The following is an 18240-nucleotide window of genomic DNA, read 5'->3' as shown; positions in this document are numbered from 1 at the left end:
GCTAGTGGTTTGCATGGAAGTTGCCACACTGAGACATTTTCATTTGAAAACGCATCTTTTTCTATCTGTTCTGGCCTTCTTACCACACTGAGAGGAAAATGCAGCGTTTTGAAAACGCTCTCCAAAGCGGATACATTTGAAAACACCGTTTTCACGTCGCAGTGTGGACAGCAAACCCAGAGCCTTTTTGAAAATGATGACACATTTTAGTCATGTGATGCAGTCATGTGTCCAACTAAACTAAGATAGCGGAGGGCATTATACAGCAGCTCATTAGTCCATTTAAAAAATGGCTTTTCCTCGACATTTTGCCGCGACGTTTCAAAGAGTCGGAAAGTAAATAAACGGCAGACAGAAATGAGGCAGGTTGTTCGGCCGTTTCAATGTGAACGACTGAAAATGATAGCGTGGCCGCGGAGCGTTTTCAGACAAAAATGCCGCTTTCAAATTTATCCGGGCTAGTTTGGACATAGCCTCAGTCTACCCCCTGAATTTACTGACTTTTCTTTAATCCAAACTAATTTAATTGGTTTATCTGTGAATGCAGGCCACAGGACACACAGCTGACAAATATACATGACTTACTGTATGAACCCCCCCTACCCCATTTCATGTTTATGCTTACAACCAACAAAACACAACAGAGAAGACCTGTCTTCTTCCCCAACTCAGATATCTGACCGTCCCATTGATCCTTACCTAGGAATCACTGAACACCCACACGTCGAGTGTCGAACAAGTCAACCATAAAATACATTTTAATGAAAAACAAACAAGCGGGGATGATCGTACTGTTTCCAAACACCCACATATATTCAACAGATGTTTGGAAATGTTGTTGAGTCAAGTTTTGACAAGTTCAGATCTCAGTAATGATCCTGTCAGCTGTCAAGCTCAAGCTAGTAACCAGCTCAGGCAGTTAAGTATTAACTTAACTTAAGATCAATAAAAAAATGTGTCATAACAAGGTTTTGGATATGACTTAGATTTTTGCCTAACAGAAGGAACAATCTGAAGTCTTGCAAGATTTAATGGCAGAAAAGACACTTAGTTGTGCAATTTCTTGGCACAGTAAGAATATTTTGTCTGGTCAGAAACTATCTGCTAATGTATATCCACAGACATATCTAAGGTGACATTTGATGGCGTCCTCTGTATCTCTGACATCTGATATGTATCAATAAAGATGCCGGTTGACAAACATTAGAATGGGTTCTGGGTTTTAGCCCCAGGAAGCTGCACAAGAAGAGGCCTCCCTCAATTGATGATGGACGCCCAGTTATTTTGTTCTATAAGGCGGCCTGAAATATGACAAAAACCACTAACTTCTAAAAAATATTTCTTTCCTGTGCACCGTTTGAGCTCCTCTTTCACATCTGACTGCACAGTTTGTATGTGCTGTCATTGTTCCACATGTAACAACAGCCAAAAGTAATGTGAAGCATTGTACTCCGTGTTATCTTGACCTCAGAAACACAAAGTATTATTTCCACCCAAGGTTGCAGTCAAATAGTCAGTTTTACCTCCTCAGGAAGGCTCCCAACCGGGGAATCTGAGTGGCAGCCATAAGATCTGGATCAATTCTGCAGATTCAGTGTTAAGGAAAGCACAACCTGTAATATTGTCCACTCACCCTCTTTTGCTTTGAACGTTCATTTATGTCTAATTGGATGTGTTCAATTTTCTGTCAAAAGCTCCAAACAGTTTCAACTTTTGCCAGCTGGTTGTGTCACGCCATCAGTAACTCAATAGAAAGATTTCGTTTTCTGCACAAGCAAAACAGAGGGTGTTTCAAAACCCAAACAAAACTCTTCTCCAAGCTATGCACGTTGGAATAAAGAAATTACACTTGACTTCTCTATGGTATCTGCTCTGTTTTAACAAGGGAAGAAATTCCCATTCAGCCATTTAGACTCCCAACCGCTGGTTTCTTGTGAATATGAAATCAATTTGACTTTCCAGGACAAACATGTGGATGAATGCAGGCTTGTGCCAATATGCAACAGAATCAATGTACCAAGGAAATTCAGAGTAACAGTCAATCAACAGGGAGTGGTTTATCTAATGTGTAAGTGTGATGACGCATACTCGACGCTGGCCACAGAAACCAAAAACAAAAGCACGTCTGAGTTGCTGTGCACGTTCAGCATGCACACAAGCTCTGGGATGTTGAAAGCTAAGAAGTCCACTTTGATGTTTGGTCTGCAGTGCAGGGATCTTCTGTCTCAGCCTTGTGGTACGGGCTTTTATTGTAATCCTCTGTTCATAAGAGCTGTGTGCTGTATGAACCAACTTCCTTTTTTGACTTACAAAAGCAGATTCATAGTTTTGCAAGATGAAGTGAGTGTTGTTGCTATTGTCGCTGGTCATTTAGAAATACAACATTAGCCCCGACTTCCCTGTTACAAAGGTCTGATTTCTCTTTGTGCTCAGACTCAGATAGCAACCAGTCAGGCATGCACTACTACCACCTGCTTCATATGATTCCTAAAAGGTAATTGGAAAAGGAAAAGAGGAAATAACACAGCGTTGCTCTCCACTTCCAGTTAAAGCTTTCACTTTCTGCTTTTCTTCTTGAGATGATTGAATCTGACTTTTCATGTGAACCATTTCATTTTCCCATTTCACAACTGATTTGATTTTCAGTTTTTGAACATTTTTTATTGTGAGCTTATTATAAAAAAAAGAAGATGCGTGTGCTTTCAGTTGCTGTATTGGCAAGGTGGTGATTTGAGCTAAAAGTTGATGCCACTATGCTGACAGGACAGGTTTCTACTTGTCACCGTGAGGTCGTGCTAAACAAGTGCAGCTGAGACTACAGTCTCATCGGTCTGCAGGTTTCTGGTGACTTTCTATTGATTACATTCACATTTTGATCTGATGATGGTGCCAAAGGAATAGTTCAGGGATCACCAACGTGAGAGGAACAGAAATGACCCTTCCAAAGCTTTATACTGGGCCTTGATGTGTCCCATTAGTTAATACTACGTCTGAAATATAGACAGTATAAAAGATGGAGACAGTGACTGTGATGTTTGGTTAATAAAATCAAAGGTTTTAATGTCCTGAGCTGAGCGTTTTTGTTCTGGATTTGAAGAGAAAAGGCCAGATATGAGTGTTAACCCAAACACACCGCCTACTACTGACGAGTGACAAGTCCTTAGTCAGTAAGCATATCCTGGATAATCCTTGCTGACTCGTCATCATTCACCATACAGTTTTGTATTTAATATGAACTGAAACCAGTGACTGAGCTCATTAACCTCAGGGGTGTCCAACGCCAGGCCTCAAGGGCCGGTGTCCTGCAGGTTTTAGATCTCACCCTGGGTCAACACACCTGAATCAGATGATTAGTTCATTACCAGGCCTCTGGAGAACTTCAAGACATGTTGAGGAGGTCAGTTTGCCATTTAGAACAACTGTGTTGGATCAAGGACACATCTAAGACCTGCAGGACACCGGCTCTTGAGGCCTGGAGTTGGACACCCTTGGCCTGTGACGAGTTGAGGGTTAGGGGAGATCTAATAAATGTGCTAAGCACTACATGTGTATAAAAAAATAATAATAATAATTTTAAGTGTAGTTTTAAAGCATCAGTGCAGAAGTTGTTGAGATATTTCAGTCAAACCAGAAATATGAGCTTCACATCGTCACTAGAAGAAAAGTCAGAGAACACATGGCTGCGACATATGGGGATGATGAAGGCTCATTATTACTTAGTGAACAATAAGTGAACAATGTAACCTGCTTGCTTTTGCAACATCTTTCTCTCAAACCAATGACTATGATGTAAACACTTCTATATCTCTATAGTCAAAGTGAAATGTATTACTTGAAAACAGGTTAAAAACATTGACCTCTGCCACAGGTGGCTGTTGTTCAGGGGCTAAAGCAAATCATCTGCTAATCAGAAGGTTGGTGGTTCGATCGGTGGATGCTCCAGTCGGCTTCCAAATATCCCCAAGTTTCTCTGAACGTGAATGTTAGACAAAAATCTAGAAAGAACACATCACATATAATTTGATTTGCATGTCACAGAGTGAAATAAGTATTTGATCCCAACCCAGGCAGGATTCTGGCTCCCACAGAGTACCATCTATCAATCCCTTACCATGAGGCGTGAGCTCCAGGCTGAGGACAACCGATGGTCATTTCACATGTTCATCTAATTTTTTTCTGCATTACTTCTGGCTGATATTCTGTCTCCATTAAACAGTGAGCAAACCTACAAATTCAGCAGAGGATCAAAAAATTATTTCCCTCACTGTGTATGAGGGGACAGCTTGGACGCTGCCACAGTGAACCATGTGAAGGAAGCCAAGTCTTCACTTTGAACTCACATTTACTGTAGATTAGTTCATGTTAATGACACTGATGCTTCAGCATCTTATTAGCTTTATAAGAGCCATAGTTGGAGTTGAGCAGCTGGCCCCCAGTGACGGGTTCTTGGTTATAGACACTAAACTTTGAACAAAATATTTAATGTTTCCACCTACATGGCAGAATTACACACTCATCTGTGCATCTATAATCAAGCACAGCTCCAACCACTGACAATGGTGTTGTCTTTGTAGGTATTTATTATTAAATAATGATCAAATTCAACTTTTTGGGAAACTCAGAAGATCAAAGTGACTGCCAGGAGAAACTGAACTGGCCTTTAAACTTCCACCCCAGCAGCTACATTTCTGGGGTGACCAACAAAATTCTGAGGTCAACAAAGAGACAGTCATTAATGAAATATCCTTTATGTTTAACCAAAGTGAAAAATACACGGCTGTGGTATTTTACTTTCTAAAAGCCACTGGTGCTTAAAGCATCATGACAACATGATCGAGTTAAAGCAAAAGAATAAATGTGCTCCTGGTTTCTGATCACTTTTCATAACATCTTTATTGAATCTGTGTCTCAGTTTTAAACATATTTACAGATAGTTTCATTTCATTTCGTTTTTTCGTTTTTTAGTTCAGTAAAAATACAAATACAGAACACTCAGTTTTCAAAATCAGCGCCGCTCCCAGCGACTCGATGGCCGTGCAGGTTTCAACTCGGGCTTCCTCCTCGTGACATGTAGGCGGTGATGATGTCAGTGTGATGTCAGCGACTGCGCTGTAACTACGGACTCTTAATGGACACGATTGTTGAATGAAGGAAAATAACACGGAGGAAATAAAACGCAGGAGGAATGAAACAGTCCTACGACCTGATCAACACAGGAATGCTCTGAGAGCCTCTCTGAAATTTTAAAGGGGGGAAAAAAAAACAAAAACATCACGGCTGAAATTTTGCTGCATAAATAAAATTAACCAGAATAAAAGTTACCAACATTTCTACTTCTGCGTTACATTTTGTCCAAAAACAAACAAACAAATACAATTTTCTAGATCGATCAAACATGAGCAGCGTTACGAAGAAGATCGGCTATGACTGTCTGACATCACATTAATGTAACCCCCGTTGTCTGCTTCCACTCCCAGTGTTGGAGTTAGTGATGCTAGTCGACTCCTTCAGCCGACATCTGTCTGTGTTTGTGCTGTAAAAGCAGCAGGAGCTGTTGGTTAGCAGCCCCGCATCACACAGTATGGCTTTACTGACAGACGACCAGCAGATCTAGTCTGCAAATCCTACTTTCATAAAAGGAAATGTTTGTTTCTTACATTTTGGCGAGAGGAGGACAGGGATGAATACGCAAAGCTGTCACAGCATTTAATAAATGTGGCTCTTTTTGTGCTGTTATCTTTGTGTCCCAGCAGTTCAGGGTGATTTCTGTAAGAGTCTCCATAATGTGTGTGCAATTACAAAACCTACTGACCTACTACAAAACACAAGACGAAAGCATAAATGCAAAACATGAAGAGCTCCTGGCTAACACAAAATGACGTGTTAGCCAGCGTTTCCTGTTTCTGTATGGTGCTTGGCTTGTCTTGCTGGTATGTTATGTCTGATGTTTATGTAAAGACTTAGAGCAGGGGAGTCAAACATAAGGCCCAGGGACCAGAATCACACCAACAAAGACCCCAATCTGGCCTGCTGGACTGCTTTGGAAAATGGCAGACACACATTTTGGACTTTTAACTATATTTTCACAAGTTTCACACCTTTTCCTGCTGACATTCCTTCATGGCCATTCATACAACACCAAAGTAATTAAGTAATAGATAAACAATGAAATGACAGAATGTTTTCTTTCACTTGAGTCTACAGTAAAAGAATTTTGTGTGTCATTCATTTCTTAGGTTTCCTTCATTTACTACAGCTGCACTTTTTACCATGTAGATCAATGACAAACTTTCGTGAGTGAACGTCCTTTCTTATATTAAGATATCTCTGGGATTAAATGTGCAGGTAAACGTCTTTACACTGACTGAGTCCAGCCCACATAAGATCACAGTGGGCTGCATGTGGCCCACGATGTAAAATGAGTTTTCTTTAAAGCATCTAAACAAATCTGTGATGTTTAATACTGCTGTTGTCGTTAAGACGTTCCGCAAATGAACCAAAGCAGGAGCGGTATCTGGTTCTTGTGTGTCGGATAATCGCTTGCACTAACATTGCTATGATATGAGACAAGCTTACTCACATGTCCGCTGCCCTTTGGGACTTTTTAATGAGTCAGAGAACGGCCCTTAAAAGTAGAAGATCACATCAAACGTTTAAACCCTTTAGTCAGATTCACATGGGAGAACTGTATCATTCTTTTTTTTCCCCCAACATACCATTTTATTTATTATTTTTATTTTGCAGACTGCATTACATTATCTGAGCAACCCGAGCAGTAAATCCATCACGCTGCATTAGATGTACCACAAGGAGCTGTGTTAAGAGTGATAACTGGAGGCACTGCTGTGCTGCTAACGGAGCTGCACAAACTTCCATAAACAAGGTCAAGATCTTGACGCGAGTCAGAGTACGGAACGAGCCCTGCTGTGACTTTCAAACCTCAGAGAAAAATGGCTCCAAAATCTGGGCAAAAGATGTGGATCTGGAATCAAACGCATCCCTATACTGGAACTTCAGGCTTGTCCCTGACCTCAGGCAGCACTTACAAGTTTGACTCTGATAAAGTAACACAACTGCAGCTACATACAGAAAGTATTACGATCTAATATTAACTGAATAGCTTATTGTGTATGTAGTGTAATAACTCAAGTGGAACATGTTTGATTCCTTAAAAATGTATGTTTTTAAGAGTCCGACCAAAACATGAGCTTTAAGTATGAAACTGAAGCAAAGATTTAGGTGGCAAATGATGCATCCGACTTATGAGGTGGGGTGGGTGTAGATATAGGATGCCAGCAGGAGACCATAAGGTATTCTAAATTTATTCACCCTTCTCAGTGCCACTCCTCTACCAACCTCTTCTTCATAGTCTTCCCATTAAAAATGCAAATAAATGATTTTCACCAGGTTTCATATTAACCACAAAACAAACATTCCTATACATAAAGCATGGTTACCCCATCACAAAGCGTAAGGGCCTGAACATAATGTGCCTGATTGATGAAAAGCTGGAAAATAAGATGAGACAAAGGTTTACAGAAGCTGTGAGATGATGGGGGAAAATGTGAAGGACAGAGATTTTAAAAAAAGAAAAAGCAGCATCGAATCCTATAGCAGCAGAATGTTTTTTTTAAGGAGGGGAAAGCTGTGGCTGTGTCTCTACATGGAAGAGGATCAGGACACATGTGGAGTGGTGAGAAAAGGGGAGGCCTCCTGTAGTCCCCGTCTAATTACTCTTCCACTTATGATGGCCAGTTTTTCTGAAAACCGAGGATCAGAGGAGGCGGTGACCACTGCCACAAACAAACGCTTTGATGATGTGCCCATCTGCTAGCAGTTCCAGGTTGAAGTTCATCCGATGGAGGTTAAACAGGAAGTGGATTTGGGTGGGAGAAGCTGAGGGCTGTGATTCAACCCTGTGTCCCCAATATTGATTTGTCCAAAAGGAAAAGAAAGAAAAAAAACGGTTGTGTTAACAGACCCTGTAAAGTCCTGAAGTCTGTCTGCTTGGAAACAAAACAAAACAAAACAAAACAAAACAAAACATGACACTTTCATCAGTTTAAGTGTCAAAGTGTTTTTGTAATCCTTCATAGTCAGCTGTCAGCGTGTCAGCTTGAGTCTGCATTGGAGTTTCTTCAAATAAAGACTAAAAGTGATAACAAAAAAAAAGCTAATCACGCCTCTGGTTTGGAGCTCTGTCCTTCAGTAAAAAGAGTCGATTCAAGCCAAACACGAGGCTGAGCAGCACACCCACCATCCTTAAGATTCGAGCAGAGAAGACAGATCGACAGAGTCAAAGAGTAAAACATAGAAGTAGAGCGAGTAAAGTAACAGGTCCTCTCGCTCTGTAGTGGTCTCTCCCCAGCCCCCCGGTTGATGGTCTCAGTTAGGAATCAGTTGAGAGTCTGAATTGTAAGTTTGTCTGGTGTTCGTGGGTGGGTTTTTCTGGGTAGGCAGGCAAACAGGCCCCTGGTGCCGTGGTGCACAAAAAAAGTGCCAGCCCGTTTACCGCTGAGCGGGCTCGCTGCCGGGCAGGGTGATGTTTCCCAGGTGGAGGACTGGCAGTGGGTGGGCCTCCGTATTGAAAACCCAGTTCTCCAAGGGCAACAGGTCATCGCTGGAGAACAGCAGGTACAGATACCTGAGAGAGATGATGCGGGTAAGGGGAAGGACGTGTGAGGGGTGGTGGGTAACGGGGTGAGGAAGAAGAAAGAATTGCATGAGTTAGGTGAATATAATGTCAACAGCTTCGTCATATCAAAGTGGGAAGTGTCAGCTTAAACCAACAATTTAAATCCTAAACCTCTGTTTAATTTAGTGTTTTTACAGCTGTTGATTCACATCTGTTGTCATGACAAAAAACAGCCACAAAACTAAAACAATTATTATGATTATCACACCCGAACAGCACAAACTGCTCCACATGTTGCGAGAGAAACCTGAATAAATACACAGAACAACTCTATATGCAGTGTACAAGAGTTTACTGCAGGAGGCCGAGAACTCGTCCTAAACACAGTTTACACCGTGACTGAGAAGCTCTCAATTTCATCAACATCTAAGATTAATTAAATTCTCATCTAATTTTTTTTAAAGATTTCAACTTGCTTGTTCACTTCTTAGCTCCTAAATTCTTGACATAAACTCAGACGCTGGATATGTGTGACGATCAGCGTGACTGGCAGCCAATCAGCAGCCTTAGCTGACACTTAGCCGCTGTATTGCTTTGACGCAACTGGCTTGAAGCCAGCAGAGACAAAGATTGAGAAGAGACAGACACCAAAGTCTGCATAACACTGAGCCATTCAAATGTCAACCTCTCAGAGAGTTAGCAGACAGTGTGGCGTGCGACCTTTAACGACTTCAATACCAAAGACGGATTTTATTGGCATCTGATGCTTTGTGGGTGTTAATTTTAAACCCGTTATACTTGCAAATGAAGAGCTGATAAATAGCTTCGTGTAAACACGAGAGCTGACAGGACCGGCAGTAAAACTGAGCTTGCTTTGTTTTATGATTTTCTTTAGCCTGTCAGGCTGTCTGAGTGACAGTCACAACTGAATTACATCAGGTTATAAATACTGAACATTGTCAGGAGGAGATGGCATTCAAAGAGCAGCCAGCAGAGGGAACCAGAGAGCTACATCAGTATTCAGTTCTCCCACTGTGTACGAGCCTTCAGTGAGAGCCTCTTCTCCCTTCATCCATCAGTGACCATGATGTGCCACAGAGCCATGGCAGCTTCCCTTCATGTTAGCTGACTTTATTTATTTGTATGGCTGTAAAAATATCCTGACACCTGTTCACTGTCCCCAGAGAAAAGAAATCACAACAATAACCTGGTGAAATGACTGGTTCTTTGTGTACGAGCAAAACAAACAAAAACAGCGAGTCTCTCTTGTCCATACTATAGACAGTAAACAAAAGTTGGATGAAGCCTCTGAGTCTGAAAAGTGAAGCCAGCTAATTAGTGCCTTTAACCTGCATAAATACCTGTAGCTGCAAAAAGACGTCTGTCTATGGGAACGTGTCCGTTTGCCTGGACCTCTGTAAACACTTTGCTGTTGAGTTCATGCCCTCAGTGGTCACTCTGCAGTGCATTTGAAAAGCATTCACAGCGCCTCACTTGTTGCACATTTTCTCATGTTACAGCCTCACGCCAAAATTCATTTTTCACCTCAAACTTCTACACAAATCCCCATTATTGAGAAGATGAAAAAAAGTTTGTTTGAATATCTTTTAAATGTATTAAAAATAAAAAACAATTAAATAACATTTACATGAGTATTCACAGAATTGGCAACAAAACTCAAAATTGAGCTCAGGTGTATCAGGTGTTTCTACAACTTGACTGGAGTCCACCTGTGGTAAATTCTGTTGAGTGGACGTTGTTTGGAAAAGCACACACCTGTCTATATAAGGTCCAGCTGCTAAAGGTGCATATCAGAGCACAAACCAAGGAATTGTCTGTAGACCTCTGAGACAGGATTGTATTGAGGTACAGATCTGAGGAAGGGTGCAGAAAACAGCATTGAAGGTCCGAGTGAGCACAGCGGCCTCCATCATCTGTAAGTGGAAGAAGCACCAGGACTCTTCCTAGAGCTGGCCGCCTGACTAATCTGAGCCACCAGGGTAGATGGGCCTTAGTCAGGGAGCTGACCAATAACCTGATGGTTTCTCTAACAAAGCTCCAGCATTTTTCTGTGAAGCGAGGAGAACCTTCCAGAAGGACAGTCATTTCTGGGGACTACACCAATCAGTGCTGCATGGTAGAGTGGCCAGACAGAAGCCACTCCTCAGTAAAAGCCACATGACAGCCCCCCTGGAGTTTGCCAAAAGTCACCTGAAAGATTCAGACCATCAGAAACAAAATCGTCTGGTCTGAGGAAACAAAGATCAGACCCTCATAACTGCCCATCACCTGGCCAATACCATCCCTACAGTGACGCATGGTGGTGACAGCATCATGCTGGGATGTTTTTCAGCAGCAGGAACTGAGAGATTAGTTGAAGTCGAGGGAAAGATGAGTGCAAACAAATCCTTGATGATAACCTGCTCTAGAGCGCTCTGACTGGGGCAAAGGTTCATCTTCCAACAGGACAATGACCTAAGCCCACAGACAAGATAACAAAGGAGTGGCATCAGGAGCACTCTGTGAATATCCCAGAGTGGCCCAGCCAGAACTCAGACTTGAACTTCTTGGGAACTAAAAATGGCTGTGCATTGATGCTCCCCATCCAATCTGATGGAGCTTGACGGGTTCTGCAAAGAAGATTGGGAGAAAATAGCCCCCCCCAAAAAACATGGGCCAAAAAAACAAAAAAAAACCAAACAAAAAAAACCCAAAAACCCCCAAACTGGCCAAAAAATAGGTTTGTCAAGCTTATTACAGCCTGTCTTTGTGTATCATACTCAAAGACTTCAGGCTGTAATTGGTGCCAAAGGTGGTTCAATAAAACATTGGGCAAAGGTTTGCAAGAATTTCAAGCAAACTTTTTCACTGTCATTATGGGATATTGTGTAGAAGTTTGAGGTGAAAAATGAATTGAATCCATTTTGGAATAAGGACGTTACATGACAAATGTGGAACAAGTGATGCAAATACTTTTCAGATGCACTAAAAGTATCAGTAAGAAGCATTATTAACGGTATGCTCATTGGCCAGCAAATTGTTATTGACAAGTCACTGCACCAAACTATTTCTGAGGCAACACAAATACAAGAGTTTGTACAAATGCTGCAAACTTTGCAGCAGCTTCACTCAATGTGATTGAGACTGTTGATGCAACTGAGAATGAACACTTACCACATGTTTCTACAATGACCACATACTTAATCTACAAATATGTATGAGTGCTCTGTTAGGACAAACTTTAATAAATAAATAAACAAACATCGGGTTAGAAACTGACTGCTTTTATCTTCTTCCACTTCTGTTTAACAGATAGTTTGAAATAACTGCAAACACTTTTCTCTGGTAAACCCCCTCAGTCAGCACCCATCCACCCACACTGAATTAATCACAAGAATCATTAATTAAAAAGCATATTGACTATTCATAGCTTCTGCCAATTGATCGATCCATTAAGACAAACTTACTTGAGTGTCTCAGCCAGGAAGAAGCTCTGCTGCACGTCGTCATAGGTTGGATTGGATGAGTAGACGTCCTTCACCCCCGAGAAACCTCCACTCACCCTGCAGTACTTATCAATGGCCTGGAGAAGACGGGGAGACGGGGGGAGGATGAGAGGTAGAAGGGGGAACAGAAGAGGAATGAGAAAAAGATGGAAGGCAAGTTGTAGGATGAAGTGGAGAGCAGAAACAAGGAAGTTGAGGAGACAGAAAACAAATGAAGGCAGAACAAAGAGGAAAAAAAGTGGACAGAAATGAGAAAATGGTAGAGGGAAGGTTTACATGACAGAAAAGCAAAATGAGGAGAAAGCATTAGAGTGGAGGAAAGGTGGGGGGAGGGGAGTACAATTTTAATATGCTTATAAAAAGCATGGTGTAATTAATTTCTTTGCGTGTGACAGATTAGAGAGTGTCCTGCGGTGACATACAGGAAGCAGCAGCTGCACAAAATGTGAGGAAAAAACAGATTACCACAACTGCTGCCTTTCTGTTCTTTATACTTCATTCAACTTTTGTGTTTTGTTTTTACAAAGCAGTTTCATAATGAAGGTACACACTCATTTGGCTCCTGTTATCCTTCACCCGTGGGAGCTGGAGTGCAATGACAAAGTAAACGCTTTCTTAAGGTGAAGTAAAGCCCGTGGCCATCCCACAGGGGTATTTACAATCTTCTAATCAGGCTCTTTTCACCTTCATCTGCACATTTCTACTGAAGGCAGATTTACTGTTTCAACTGGAGATATTTTTTCTTTTTTGGGGGGTAAAAATGTCTTTGTTCTCTTTTTTGCTTGTGCACGATTCCTTTCGAGACACACGGTTCTTTCAGGACAAAATGACAGCACAATCGTAGGTGGTTGGGATGTAAATCCCCCGTTTGCTCACTTTCGAGGGTTTATCGCTGATTCTTCAACTGTGAACGATGTGATGTGTCAGTGTTTCAACAAGCGCAAAACAACAAACACGGAGAGCAGCCGGGCCGACAGCAGCAGGAGAACCGGGTCTATTAAATGATCTGACATCTGAGCATTGTGCACTGCGACTCACACAGACAGCTGAGTCACGCAACGCTTTGAGTTTAAACTGTCGCCAGATTCTGATTTCCATTCTAATCACGCTCAACTTACACAAGTTATGCATTTATAAATCAATCTCTTGAGCGCAGGGCTATTAACGAGTCCTGTTTTTGTGGATTCAGCAAGCACGCTCAGCAAGTCAATTCCTTTTCATTCCTTCTATCGAACAAAGCGATCCAGATTAGAAAACAGAGCACACTTTTGTAATCCTGCTTCTCAATATTCACATCTATTGACGCAAAACAACAGCGGCTAACACATATTCCACGTATCACAATGCTTTTCCAGGCAGCTTAACTGGATGATTCCCTACTACAAACAGTTTTGGCTCATTTGCGAGCAGGTGCTTTCCCTGCCTGCACACACAAACCAGAAATAGCTCATTAGAAATGCAGCAATCACCCAGCTGGCGACACACACAGTCCATTCTTACCTGCGCGCTCTACTGATTTGTGACACTGACAATTGGTGCTTCTGCTCATGTCTTATTGACACAGACAGTGCATGGAATTCAAAGTGTGATATCTGTCCTTGTCTTTCAGTTTGCCCCCCTCTCTCACTCTCACCTACACACACACAAGTTTCTCTATCCTGTCCTCGAGTGACCGTTTCACTGTCAGTTTGGACCATAATTCCAGATTTTCACGGGCTGCTGCGTCCGGCAAACGTTTGCCCTTCCTGATCTGCACTGCAGTGCCCTGCAACAGCCAGTGTGGCACACGAACACGATAATAACAACCAGAGTGTATCATAGATTAGGTCCAGGCACGTAAAAGACACATTTTAACACAAGTCACATAAACACTTGAGCTAAAGCTCAACAGTCTGGAAATTTTCTTTCATATTTTACACAGTGGTAGGGGTATCTGCACCCACAAACATAAAAGACACATGCGCGCGCACCCACACACACACACCCACCCACGCACCTCAGCACCATCTGTGCTATATAAATTATCCGATAAAAAGTCTACCTGTAGGGAATGGAGTGCAAGGCGGAGCAGTGTTCCTGCCACAGCCAAGTGAGGACACACTGCACATAACAGCAGCTGGGCTTCACCTCTGCATGCACACGCATGCACAAACACACACACGCATACACATGTAAAAGCCAGCCAATGTTAATAGCTGCTGTGAATAGAGGAAGCGTGACAAACAGAGGCAGGTTTGGTGTACCAGATGGATGCAGCTGGGGTACGGGTGTGTGTCTGTGTGTGTGTCTGTGTGTGTGCATGTGAGAGAGAGACTGAGAGCAAGAGGAAAGGAGGAGCTGAACTTTAAGGCAACAAGCAGAAAAGGTGTTTGTGAAGAGTGGTTGCTGGGGTTAAGAGAGCAATACAAGAACAGAGTAAGGTGAGTGAGGAAGGAGAAAGCCTGAGGTGTTACGTCAGAAAGAAACAGGTGAGAAAAGCAATAAGATACTCACATGGTTAAATACAGGCAACGTGTAAATAGTAAGGCTGCGTCCACACTAGTGTGTTTTCGTTTGAAAACGCATCATTTTCTCTCCGTTTTGGCCTCCCGTCCACACTGAGACGGTGTTTTCGCTCAAGGAAAACGCAGCATTTTGAAAACGCTCTCGAAAGCGCATACATTTGAAAACGGTGCTTTCGCGTCGCAGTGTGGACAGCGAAAACGGAGACTTTTTGAAAACGATGACACATTTTAGTCATGTGATGCAGTCAAGTGACCAATTAAACTAAGATAGCGGAGGGCGTTATACAGCAGTTGTTTAGTTTGCTTTCAATTTTGACAGCCCTACTAAAGATTAATATCAGTCTGTACATGCTCCAGGTAGCTTTTCTTCAAATTCTTTAACTCTCACTCGCTTTTGCAACTTTGTACTTTTGTGTTACTGGGCGATATATCGAGTTTTTAAAAAATATCGATATATTTTCATGCGAGATATAAGATGTGACAATATCCTTTATATCGATATAGTCTACGTTACGTTATAATTATACTTGTGGAGCCACAAGTTTGCCTCTCTTTCGTCCACTTTTGTCTCTACGCAACGTTTCTCGGCCTCGCCTCACCTTCACTGAACACAACCCCCCCTCCTCCCCCATAGCTTCACCTGCAGGCAGCGACAAGATGGACACGGCAAATCTCCGTTAGCGAGATGTGGGGCTGGACGGCGTCAACGTGTTAGCGAGCTAACCGCGCTAACGAGCTAACCATGCTAACGACATGCAGCCCACAGAGGCTGCACAGCCTAAAATCCTTTCATTTTCTCAAAAGTTGACAGCGCGCCTTATGTATGAATTCTGGTTGTGCTTACTGGCTGCGAACCGATTTTAGGTGATACACGGCGCTCAGCAATCTGTAAAAAAAAAAAAATGTTTTAGTACGACTTTGGTAAGCTACGGAGCAGCACCGCTTGATGGATTGTCGGAGAATTACGGCTACCGTAGTCTGGAGCCTCGTGGAGTGATACGTACTGTGCTTCAACGTAATATTACCGTATTGTGTGTGTATAAGGACCATAAATGGCACCTGTTCAGAGACATGGTTACAAAGAGGATTTCAAACTCAAGGCTGTCAGTCACACGGTAGAAGTTGGGAACAGAGCAGCTGTGAAATCTGTCTTTGTTATTATGCTCAGCGTCTGTTAGTTTACAATTTGACTGCACAATTATGAGCTTTTTGTTATGCACAAAAACAACATTGTTTTCTTTTATTTATGGAGCATTATTATTTAATAAATGCTGATAATTTATTTTTGAGTAATTTCTTCATGTAAATCTATGCTGTATGTAAATAAAAATGCCCGTATGACATCTGGGACAAAATGTGTGACTAAGAACTCTCTTTTTGTTCTTAACTTATGGCTTTAAAAAAATATCGAGATATATATCTTATATCGCCACCCAGCTAAAAAATATCGAGATATGAATTTTGGGTCATATCGCCCAGCCCTAGGACATAGCCTAAGAAACGGAAACTCAAAAAGACAGCACGAAATGAAAAAGAAACTAGATATAAAAGATGGCTCTTAAACCACCCTACATAAAAACTCCAGACAGGTGTTAAGTATGCGGTGCTTTTACACAGAAAAAGTGAGAGTGGAAAGTAGTTCTGAAAACTCCAGTATTTTTTTAACAAGCATTGATTCAGGTTTATTATGAAGGTGCATATTTAACATACTCAATTAACATGCAGCATGAAATAACAGATAAGTATGGTTGAGCGAATGGGGCTGACACAGAGTGGAAGAGTTTCAGTATGCAAACAGAAACTCTGAGGACTCTCTCACTATGTGCGCTGGTTGCCTAAGTTAATGCCTGTGTATTTAGAGTTCATTACACTTCTGATGCCTCTAAGGGCAAAAGATATGATAACCAAAACAACGTATAAAACACAACACCGTATAAAAATGAGCAATTTAGAGCATAAAAACTTCATGCAGAAAGTCAACCTCTTTCTTCTGCGCACATAGTTTAAAAACACTTGCTAAACATCACCATTCATGATTAGGCTTAAATCTGTCAAAGTAAAAGTATTTTGTTCCACATACAGAGAAAATCCTTGACCACTACACAAAGAAAGGGGGTGGCAGCTCTCTTTTGCTGCATGTCCACTTATCCGTGCAGGTTCTCAATCATCCAGGTCACGGTGATCTTAAGTACTTGATTCTTCTTCTTTTTCAGATTCAAAAAGATGTTTTACCTCTTCTTCTGTTCTGGCAGCTGATGGGCAATCCCAGGTCTTTAATCCCAAGTGGAGTTGTCACCTTGGAGGTAGTGCTGAGAGTCAGTGACATATGCTGTCATCGTGTCAGTCAGTAAGGTCACATGGGTCAAAGTGTAAAGGGAGGTTCAATTGCTTTGGAAGGAGTCACAAGACTGGGCAATAGTGGCTGCTAATTGGTGTCATAGGTACCACAACACTGTTCACTGATGGTCGTTTACACTGGACAAAGATGTCTCCTTTACCCCTCTGTCAAAGCATCGGTCTTCTTGGTTTAAAATGTGAAGCGTATCTTCATGTCCTTTCTCTTTTAAGTGTAGATGTGCAGCCGAGTCTTTCCTGGCTTTACTACACTGGGCCACGTGTTTTTGGAGTGGCTGTGTGGCCTTTCTTACATAAAGGCTCAAGCATTCTCCACTGCACTGCACATTTTGCACAGCTCATCTTGAGTTAGGATAGTTTGTCCTTGGAAATAACTGGTTTTTGTCAGGTCTGTGCACTTCTCAGACAAACCATATTAGGAGCAATAATGTTGTTCCCCCAGTTGTTCTGTTTCTCCCCACTTAATGTCTGACACTCACTTAACCCATTAGTGGGAAGGGTCACAGCAAATCAACACAAGTTTGTTCAGAGTGATCACTTTTATCTTAAGATGACACATTTCCATCTTGTGGGAGTGGTCTCTTCCAGGACAACAATGGTCTTCTCCAGAGAGTTTGAGGGGGTCGCGGTTTGATGAGGATGATGATGTTTTGGCCTTCACAATTTCCAGATCTAAGCCCAACTGATCGCCAGCCTGCCATTGGCAAGGAACACTTCAGCTCAACTACTTTTTAAGATAAGATAAAACTTTATTAATCCCTCGGGTGGGTTCCTCTGGGAAATTCGGTTTAAGCTACACAATATCTGAAAGCTGTTACATGCTTGTTTGTAGTTTCCCCCCTTTCATCTAAAATATGACACAACCACAAGACCGAATCAAAACAATCTAATTAACAAAAAACAATGTTTAAACTGTTTATTTACCTGTTACCAAAAACTTAACTGAAACTTCAGGATATTTGAATCAATAAAACTTCTTGATCAAGGGCAGTACGACGTAAATAAGCTGTCATATTTATTAGCATTGCAGGGTGTATATGCATTATTAAAAGAGAGGCAAAGATGAGCCTTTCAGCACCAGCTCTTTAGTGTGAGTCACACCGAATACAATCACACTTCATAAACACACCTGCTAATAGATTTGTCTGAAACATGAGCTCGAACACAATTTCTCCCACTCAGAAAAACAAAGAAAAGGTGACAAGAAGATTGGCAGGACAAAAGAGAAAAGTAAAGAGGG

At 41.8% G+C, this 18240-nt stretch overlaps 1 protein-coding gene across 2 annotated transcripts in view; it reads right to left on the bottom strand.

Moving 5' to 3' along the window:
• Positions 1-4874: 4874 nt before the first annotated feature.
• The window catches only part of man1a2 (mannosidase, alpha, class 1A, member 2), a 141640-nt gene continuing 128274 nt past the window's right edge, over positions 4875-18240 (bottom strand). For both annotated transcript variants that reach the window (XM_040034718.1, XM_040034719.1), the window contains exons 13-14: positions 12103-12218; positions 4875-8644 (exon numbers count right to left, since the gene is read on the bottom strand). In XM_040034718.1, the coding sequence (XP_039890652.1) occupies positions 8509-8644; positions 12103-12218 (252 nt within the window). In that variant the 3' untranslated portion in view covers positions 4875-8508. The remainder of the gene's footprint in view (positions 8645-12102; positions 12219-18240) is intronic.

The sequence above is a fragment of the Simochromis diagramma genome, unplaced genomic scaffold (genome assembly GCF_900408965.1).
Source record: "Simochromis diagramma unplaced genomic scaffold, fSimDia1.1 OVJJ01000091.1, whole genome shotgun sequence".
NCBI lineage: Eukaryota > Metazoa > Chordata > Actinopteri > Cichliformes > Cichlidae > Simochromis > Simochromis diagramma.
The sequence above is the reverse complement of the archived record's forward strand: the minus strand, read 5'-3'. Positions and strand labels throughout refer to the sequence as shown.